At 42.6% G+C, this 9679-nt stretch overlaps 3 protein-coding genes across 3 annotated transcripts; all 3 read right to left on the reverse strand.

Moving 5' to 3' along the window:
- Positions 1-35: 35 nt before the first annotated feature.
- Positions 36-2714, reverse strand: LOC106605196 (zona pellucida sperm-binding protein 3-like; the record flags this gene model as incomplete). The annotated part of the gene is made up of 8 exons (XM_045717731.1): positions 36-271; positions 481-554; positions 684-793; positions 1069-1180; positions 1576-1750; positions 1847-1947; positions 2122-2233; positions 2474-2714. Coding segments are annotated over 8 exons (1161 nt in total), but the record flags the coding sequence as incomplete, so codon positions are not given.
- A 2452-nt stretch (positions 2715-5166) lies between these two features.
- Positions 5167-6538, reverse strand: LOC106605240 (protein Bouncer). The gene is made up of 3 exons (XM_014200673.2): positions 6202-6538; positions 5752-5871; positions 5167-5628 (listed from the first exon to the last, which is right to left on the reverse strand). The coding sequence occupies exons 1-3, from the start codon at positions 6251-6253 to the stop codon at positions 5423-5425; spliced, it is 378 nt and encodes a 125-aa protein (XP_014056148.1). The 5' UTR covers positions 6254-6538; the 3' UTR covers positions 5167-5422.
- Positions 6539-6910: 372 nt separating this feature from the next.
- Positions 6911-9483, reverse strand: LOC123743125 (coiled-coil domain-containing protein 105-like). Its single transcript, XM_045718402.1, has 3 exons — positions 9240-9483; positions 7976-8089; positions 6911-7778 (listed from the first exon to the last, which is right to left on the reverse strand). The coding sequence occupies exons 1-3, from the start codon at positions 9354-9356 to the stop codon at positions 7533-7535; spliced, it is 477 nt and encodes a 158-aa protein (XP_045574358.1). The 5' UTR covers positions 9357-9483; the 3' UTR covers positions 6911-7532.
- Between the last annotated feature and the right edge of the window lie 196 nt (positions 9484-9679).

Below are 9679 nucleotides of genomic sequence, written 5' to 3' on the forward strand. Positions count from 1 at the left end.
CGACATGAATATCAGGCAGTGACCACAGTTGCTGTCTATTTGTCCACACCAAAGAACTCCGCGAATGTTCTGTGTGGTTCAGAGACCTGCTCCACTTCCACGACAGCAAATCCCTTCACAGGCCTCCCTTTAAGTCTCTCCACCTGCTTCACACCTAACTGCCCCTCCACCACGGTCTCGGGCTGTGAGGTTGTCGTCCCCTCCTGGGTCAGAGCAGGCTTTGTGTTGTATTCAACCGACCACGACTTGCTGGTGACCATCTTGGTGGTGGCTAGAGTACACAGAGCAAGATAGATGCTAAACTTCCTCACCGACACAGACTGAATAAATGGATAATCATTGATGGCGATAGGCTAAACTTTGGGCAGAAATGTTTGAAAATGGCTTTCCAAATAAAAATGATTCATATCATAATGAGGCCATCTTTACAAGCGTAAAAAAGTACTCTTGACCAAAACAACCTCACACAATGGTACTCACCAGAGGGGACAGCAGAGCTACATGTGGACTCACAACAGGAGCAGACTGAAGAAGCTCCATACAGCTCCTTCCATCTGATTGGACCAGACCAAGACGTGTCAGAGCAACACGAGTCTTTTTTCTATTATTCATGGTTTTCTATCATCTTTTGGCGGGGCTATATGGATAAAGTATCAGACAGCGTCAGTATTATCAGGGCTTACCCTCCTGCTGCGGAATCGTAAGTGCAGGCCTTGGCAGTTGAAGAGGGGACAGACCTCCCTACAGACATAGCACAGTGCGTGTAGAGCTGCTGTGGCTGAAGAGGAGAGGCTCAGGCTGATTCAAATGTGGCGCAGAATCTACAGTTTGCATCCTTATGTACATACTACTTCCAATGCAATGTAGAGTCAGCAGACCTCGGTAAATCAATTGCACAGACAAGGGAAAGGAAAAGATATTCAAGCTCAGTAGTTATAATGCTTGATGAAGGCCATATATTGCATAGGAAATCTAATGATCTAATGATCAACTACTGGTCAGTTGACTAAGGTTACTGTTGCATATTATGAATGGAGCGCATCTTCAGAATGTGCATCCTTAACATACCTGCCCTGCTGTCATTCCCTGAAACAGGAAAGCATCCATGGTAAACCTCACAACATTCCTTTTATATGGGATGAATCTGGAGCCACTGTCATTTCTGCTCTCAACCATGCACCTGTGCAGAAAATAGATTACTGTTAAATCCAAGAAGTTCCTTAAAAAGGGTCAATCTGCAATTGCTACATTCATGTTTGGACTTACAAAATGTACCCATTGATTCTTGAAGAACGTAACTTATAGATGCTGCATGAGCCTAGTTCAACTGTCGTACAACATCAGAACCCAAAACTATAATTTGGATATCATAGATGGTCAGTACTTGCATCTATTGCGCGGTCTTTGAATTTGAGAGTGGTTCCATTTCTCCAGCCCCCTCCCTCAGGTTTTTGCCAAAACATGAGCTGGGATTTGTTTTGTTATTGTTTCAGCTACAGATTGCCTCTTTAAAAGCAAAGTACTGTGCAAATGAGACTGATAGAAGTGATCTGGCATACTGTATGTCTACATTACCCAAAATTGTCAATGACTGTAAAGTGAGGCATAGAGGAGTGTGAATGCTTAATGGTCACATTACACGAGAGGGCATAGAGACGTCCATCTTTAGACATGGAGGGCGCTTCAGCCTGAAAGTACATGGGCTTTCCCATAGAGTACACATCGGATTGGGCAAGTCTCTCCCATTGAGCTGAGGGAGAGAGAATGAGAAGTCAGATCTTTCAATTACCTGAGGGCTCTTTTAAGTATTCTATAACATGAGGACTATGACTCATCTATACCCTACCATTACGTGCAGTGAGCATAGAATGGGTTCTGTTCTTCATTGGTTTGGAGACCTTGTGTACAATGTTCAACATGTAGCCTATTTTGTAGGAGTAATGATATCTGGAAAGAACTAAGCAAATCTAAATAGCCATTGACTATAAATCAACTTTTAAATGTTGTGCCAACCTGACTCATCTATGTACTTCCTGTGTATGCAATGATAACCCCCTCCAGTGACATGAACTCAAGGTAAACATCAATCCATCATAAAATAGTGTAAATACTGTAGGTCACCTGTTGAAGTGACAGACAACTCGCAAGGTGAATGGTGCAGCTCGCCTGATATACCCTTGGAGATTCGGAGGGTCATATCGAAGTGTGTTGGAGTAGGCCACACGATTATTTACTAGCGATTTTATTGAAGATAAGTATGCCCATGTCAATATCAACAAGGTATTTCTGGGAAATGTAGGCCTATGAATGTTGACAAACACATTCACTGGAAAACCTTACCGAGCGCTTGCTCCCACAAGGCCGAGGTCGTATTCGAATAGGGAATATTTTTTAGATTTATTGGCTTGGCATGTTCCTGTTTGACCTGCACGAACATCTTGTTGATGTTACAAAGTGTTATCATTTCGCGGGCTTGACTTTTTGGACCAGATAGCTTCTGTGTTGGTACACCGTGTCAGTGTTTTCCTGCCTTTATCCGGTAATTGTTTGTGTCCAGTTCCACGGACTGGAGAGAAATGTTCCATGTCTACCAGCGGCACCCTTGAGTTCTGGAACACAGGTAGTTCGTGGTAAGATGGTGAATCTTCGGCGAGTAATACCTTCACGAATGGTTTTATAAATGACTGGCGTTCATTTGAGCCTCCCTCTGCTCTTAGACAATGCAAAAGTTAAAAAGTTGAAGATATAAAACATCTATATTCCTGTACAATAACTCAAGCAAAATCAGGCCCTGTGTCAATTCATCTCCATAGGTATGCCGCGTTCAAATACTAGTCGGAACTGGGAAGCTTGGGAATTTCCGACTTGCAGATTCGTTGACAACCAGTTGGCAATTCGAATATTTCCGAGTTTCCTAGTTTCAACTAGAACATGAACGCGGCAGTATGCGCCAGAATCAAAAACACCTGTTGGAGATCTAGTCGACTATTGGTGCGCACAACGCTCGTGCCACCGAGGCCATTTGAACTGCAGGAAAAATATTAGATCAATTGGATTCAAATATTATAATATATGATTATGCCTACCTATAAGTTTTGATAGGCTAGACAAAAATTGACAGAGCCAATAAAAATTAAGACATACTTAAATATAGAAAATACAAATATACAATTATAGATGATATCCAGACAATGTATTATCCATACAGTGGATGCTTTATACAGTGAGGAAAAAAGTATTTGATCCCCTGCTGATTTTGTACGTTTGCCCACTGACAAAGAAATGATCAGTCTATAATTTTAATGGTAGGTTTATTTGAACAGTGAGAGACAGAATAACAACAACAAAAAAATCCAGAAAAACGCATGTCAAAAATTTTATAAATTGATTTGCATTTTAATGAGGGAAATAAGTATTTGACCCTCTCTCAATCAGAAAGATTTCTGGCTCCCAGGTGTCTTTTATACAGGTAACGAGCTGAGATTAGGAGCACACTCTTAAAGGGAGTGCTCCTAACCGCAGCTTGTTAACTGTATAAAAGACACCTGTCCACAGAAGCAATCAATCAATCAGATTCCAAACTCTCCACCATGGCCACAACCAAAGAGCTCTCCAAGGATGTCAGGGACAAGATTGTAGACCTACACAAGGCTGGAATGGGCTACAAGACCATCGCCAAGCAGCTTGGTGAGAAGGTGACAACAGTTGGTGCGATTATTCGCAAATGGAAGAAACACAAAAGAACTGGCAATCTCCCTCGGCCTGTGGCTCCATGCAAGATCTCACCTCGTGGAGTTGCAATGATCATGAGAACGGTGAGGAATCAGCCCAGAACTACACGGGAGGATCTTGTCAATGGTCTCAAGGCGGCTGGAACCATAATCACCAAGAAAACAATTGGTAACACACAATGCCGTGTGGCTCAGTTGGTAGAGCATGGTGTTTGCAATGCCAGGGTTGTGGGTTCGATTCCCACGGGGGACCAGTATGGAAAAAATTTATGAAATGTATGCATTCCCTACTGTAAGTTGTTCTGGATAAGAGCGTCTGCTAAATGACTAAAATGTAAATGTGAAGGACTGAAATCCTGCAGTGCCTGCAAGGTCCCCCTGCTCAAGAAAGCACATATACATACCTGTAGGAAGTTTGCCAATGAACATCTGAATGATTCAGAGGACAACTGGGTGAAAGTGTTGTGGTCAGATGAGACCAAAATGGAGCTCTTTGGCATCAACTCACTGTGTTTGGAGGAGGACGAATGCTGCCTATGACCCCAAGAACACAATCTCCACTGTCAAACATGGAGGTGGAAACATTATGTTTTGGGGGTGTTTTCTGCTAAGGGGACAGGACAACTTCACCGCATCAAAGGGACGATGGACGGGGCCATGTACCGTCAACTCTTGGGTGAGAACCTCCTTCCCTCAGCCAGGGCATTGAAAATGGGTCGTGGATGGGTATTCCAGCATGACAATGACCCAAAACACATGGCCAAGGCAACAAAGGAGTGGCTCAAGAAGAAGCACATTAAGGTCCTGGAGTGGCCTAGCCAGTCTCCAGACCTTAATCCCATAGAAGATCTGTGGAGGGAGCTGAAGGTTCGAGTTGCCAAACGTCAGCCTCGAAACCTTAATGACTTGGGAGAAGATCTGCAAAGAGGAGTGGGACAAAATCCCTCCTGAGATGTGTGCAAACCTGGTGGCCAACTACAAAAAACATCTGACCTCTGTGATTGCCAACAAGGGTTTTTCCACCAAGTACTAAGTCATGTTTTGCAGAGGGGTCAAATACTTATTTCCCTCATTAAAATGCAAATCATTTCATAACATTTTTGACATGCGTTTTTCTGGATTTTTGTTGTTGTTATTCTGTCTCTCACTGTTCAAATAAACCTACCATTAAAATGATAGACTGATCCTTTCTTTGTCAGTGGGCAAACGTACAAAATCAGCAGGGGATCAAATACTTTTTTCCCTCACTGTACGTTGTTAGCTCTCATTTTCAACTTTTTTGACAGATAAATGTGGGATATTGTTAATTCTATGCCTAGATGTAAAAGAAAGTGTTAAGCACATTATTTTACATTACTTGAGCAAACACCATGTGTGTGCTTTGCTCATCTCTAGAAAATGGTCAGTTCAATGGAAAATATCTCCTCTGTCCATATTTCATGTACAGAAAGCACACATTTATTGGGTTAAACACCTGGGCCACGTTCAGCAGAATACAATGTTTTGGAACAGACAGAAATATGGCATGTACATTATAACAAACATGCCTCCAACAATTACAAGAAGGAATCATGCCAGCTCTGTTCATCACATTTATATCTGAAAGGTTTCGACGACGCTAGGCATCTGAACGTGGTCATGTTTTCCTTATGTATTTAGCGACAGTAGCATTATCTTTAAAGGTGGGTAAATCACAGTGAGAGAGTGAATGAGAGGAGAGAGAGTGCAGAGCCAGTCCAGTAGAGGGCAGAGGGGGCTGCAGCGTCATTACACAGGTGGGTAGAACAGCATTCATTGGTAAAGGTGAAGTTGAGGCCCATGGCGTACTTCTCACCAGTCAGGCCACACAGGGCGGAGAGGACACAGCTCTTCTCATACAGTGTCACACTGAACGCTCCTGTAGATTAAAGGTGTTTATGACTGAGTTAGCGTTACATTAATGGTGTTATTTGTACACACTCAATCACAAACATGCGGGCACAGACACACACACAATGTATGTAACTTAAGGAGCTCTCACCGCGCTTCCCCACAGCTTTGCTGGACAGACATAGCTGACCTGGAGGACACTTCTGAGGGAACTTGATACAGTCCAGTGGGGAGATGGCAGGGAAGACACAGGTGAAGCAAAACAGAGGAACTGAAAGAGAAAGATATTGATTACACTAAGTACAAAGTAAAACTAAAGTTTGGCGCAGGGACTGAAGGATAGTAGAGATTTTTAATAGGTAATATTGGCAGTGAAGATTATCAGAGGAAGAAGCTGAAGTCTTATGATGGACTGTTGAGGGAAATGGGTGGGAGAGGCTTAAACAATGCTGTTAATGTAATAATGCACAAGTCAATGTACAAAGCTAAAGACCAATTAAGCAATTAGCTTCTCCCATAAACACACATGCACACACAAACACAGTATATGATACATTGCAATATAAGTATTCAATTTCTAACTCCTTTCTCTTCCGCTTACCCACAGATGGTACCAGACACAGTAAAAGCAGACGGCATAGAAGCTGCGACATCACTTGTTTTTTTTGTCTCTCTCCAAAACAAAGACAATATCCTGTATTCCCTTTGATTTGACTGCTTTCCCAGCTCCTCAAGACCTTTCGGTCTTCTCGTTATCTAGTTAGTCTAGATAAATGATCCTCTAAAAAAACAATTACTTTTTGCAACCTTCTCTTATCCAGTAAAATGTGTTGATATTGTCCTTTCTGGGGATGCGCCTGTGCAAACTTATGGTATTATGCCAGTACTTTTAGTCTTCTCTCGCTTCATGCATCGTCTGCACAGATCTGAAGATAGCCTCTCGTTTTCCTTGATACTACCTTAAATATCTCCAAACATCTCCCCACCCCAACACATCTGATTCAATTAGGACATTAGCCGCCCAGTGATAAGACTGAAGTCACTCCTCGACCATGGCTGATTGTAAAGTTTGCACTGGAATCTGCATAAATACTAAAGTAGAAACAAACTATTTGAGTATTCAGTTAAATAGTGTGTATTGCAAGGAAGATACACAAATATATTGCTGGTATCTACAGTACTGCTTTGTATAGAGGGCCTTTATACAGTGATTCTGTAACCACTCAATAAAGAAGAGGCTTATTGAATCATCCCTTATTTCTTAATGAAACACATGAAGTTTAGAGGGAGGACTGTCAAGTGACTTGCAGTCTTATGACTCGGACTGAAGAGGAGGGGGCGATGGAGACTGGACTTTATAACAGTATACATTTATTCACAGGTGAAGATGAACATAAACAGTACACTGTTCGTGATTCTAATGCAGTCTATGCTGAACATATTCAATTCGCATTATAGATGCCAAGCTGTACAAAATGGCAGTATGACAAGGAGATCAAGTACAGGCCAATGAAACCCATGCACATTTCTGATCTAAGGGACTGCCAAACAATAAGCAATGGGGCTGAGTTTGCAGAGAAATACTGTTTATGTTTATTTCAAGTACACGTTAATGGTGTAATGCAGAAATGTGGTTAATTGAGAGTTGGGATGCCACACATGACTAGGTTAAACATACCTTCCTAATCATCAGCACATTGGTCCCGCTTTCACTTCATATCCAGGATAAAACACACACATGCCGTTTGTATACAACTATAGACGGGCTCTTCTCTTTCCTTGATTCCTCTCCTCATCTTCTTCTCAAAATGCATTGAAGGAGAAGATCAGAGGGGAGGAACCTTATATCTTTCTTCCCTCTGATCTTCTCCTCCAATGCATTTTTGAGAAGGAACCAAGGAGAGAGGAAACATTGAAGATAGATGAATTGAGTCATGCACTACATAATGAGTTTAGTACGACCCCTGTTGGAGGAAAGTGGGCATTGCTCGTCTGTCGACCAGCTGCCGCCGCAGCCTGACCGCAGCAGCCTGACCACAGCAGCCTGACCACAGCAGAGTCCACTTGCTCTGCAGCCCTCTTGCCGTGCAGGTTGTCCACCAGCTGCAGACATGTGCCCTGCAGCCTGGAGAGCTCCTCTTTAGAGGACAGCAGGCAACATCTCAACACAGAACTACCCTGAGAGAAAAACAAGACTCAGAGGGCTGAATTCTAGCATGAGAACAAGCACTTAACTCAACAATTGCATAAATCATGCATTGATGTCAATGGAAGACTTGCACAGAAATTTGAGTCTACTACAGTAAAATGGCCAAGTACATAATATAAGAGAAAGTGTCAATCATGTTCGGTTTTAGAGGAAGACCGTTAGTTACCTGTATGAGATGAGCAGCCTCAGGTAACTGGGTCCCAGGGTGTCTGTGGTAAACTTTTACTATAGGCCTGTTCAGTTTCTCTCTGGAAAGTATATCCCCACTGTACTCAGGGCCCTGGAAAACACATGACAACATAAGAAGATAGGGGTGGAGTAGTGAAGTCACCCACTACAACATTATTACACCGACATTAGTGGCCCTTTCTTTACCAAATAAGGACAGATACAGACACCATCTGTATCTTATCCATGACAAAGCCTACAGATGGTTCCACTCACATACTGACCAGTGCTCTGTCATGGCTGTGACTAACGCAGTTCAGCTGCCTCTGTTAGCGGAAAATGGCCTGCCTGGAGGCTGAAGACATAATTGTGAAATCTTGCTGTGCGAGAGAATGAGTTTTACTATTGTGACTTTTAAACGTTAAATACTATCGTATGTCCCATGCTGTACCTTCAGAGTGACTGTCTCAGCTATTTTCTTCACCAGAGCTTAATTGACAGTACAGTGGGCAGCTTTTTGCCTGGTGATGGCATTGCCAATCATCTGCCTGATGTTCTCTCGTAGCAGCTGTGATTGGTTCACAGCCAGAGTGGTAGACTCCAGAACCTACTTAGATGTGGGTAATTATTTATTTTACAGACCTGTTTCAGCTGATATTTGCCTAGTAGCCGCTAAGAGTGTATAGTAGAAATGGGCAACTTGTGGGACTAACTAGCAAATGGTAAGCCTACAGCTGCTGGTTTAAATAAATCCAGAATAAATAAATGAATGGTTATTACATAACTACACTGTCACCATGTAGTGTAAGACAAAAACTAGGTGAATCACTGACAAAACAAAGTGTAACCACAATAGGCACTATATGGGACAAGGTGACGTCAATGCAGTGCCGTACACTGTGTTACATTAGTACAGTACGCTATTGACATAGCATCTGGAGTGAAGGGGTCAATAGGCTGTGGTAGTTTTATGAGGCCTTGGGAGTTCCCCCCTCTCCCTGCAGAGAGAGAGAGAGCCAGAGCGAGTGTGTGGTAGAAGCTCAAGAACATTTGTGTCATGCGCAAAGTAGATGTCCTAACCGACTTGCTAAAGCTATAGTTTGTTAACAAGAAATTTGTGGAGTGGTTGAAAAACGAGTTAATGACTCCAACCTAAGTGTATGTAAACTTCCACTTCAACTGAATAGCCAACAGGATTGAACATACTGCACACTCCTTATCTACTAATTTAATTCATCATAACTTTCAAATATTAAACTCACCATTGTCCCCGTGGTTTGGGATCTGAGTTTATTCTTACACAAAGCATCACCACCTCCATCCACATCATTTGTGTCTGTGCGCCTGGGGGTAAACGCGGTGGCGCTACTGCTCCGCATACATCTGATAGACCCTGACCGTCCTGCGTCGGTTTGCCGGACCAAGTGTTCCGCTCGTCGTATAGAGTGCACCGTATCATCTCGCCAAGACTGCGGTCCTATTGCCACAGAGAGGGGAACTGACTGAACAGGCATTTATTTACTCAAGTCTTTTTTTTTTTTTACATTTAAACTCAGCAAAAAAAGAAACGTCCTCTCACTGTCAACTGCGTTTATTTTCAGCAAACTTAACATGTGTAAATATTTGTATGAACATAAGATTCAACAACTGAGACAAACTGAACAAGTTCCACAGACATGTGACTAACATAAATGGAATAATG

The sequence above is a fragment of the Salmo salar genome, chromosome ssa05, assembly GCF_905237065.1.
Source record: "Salmo salar chromosome ssa05, Ssal_v3.1, whole genome shotgun sequence".
In the NCBI taxonomy this organism is placed as follows: Eukaryota; Metazoa; Chordata; class Actinopteri; order Salmoniformes; family Salmonidae; genus Salmo; species Salmo salar.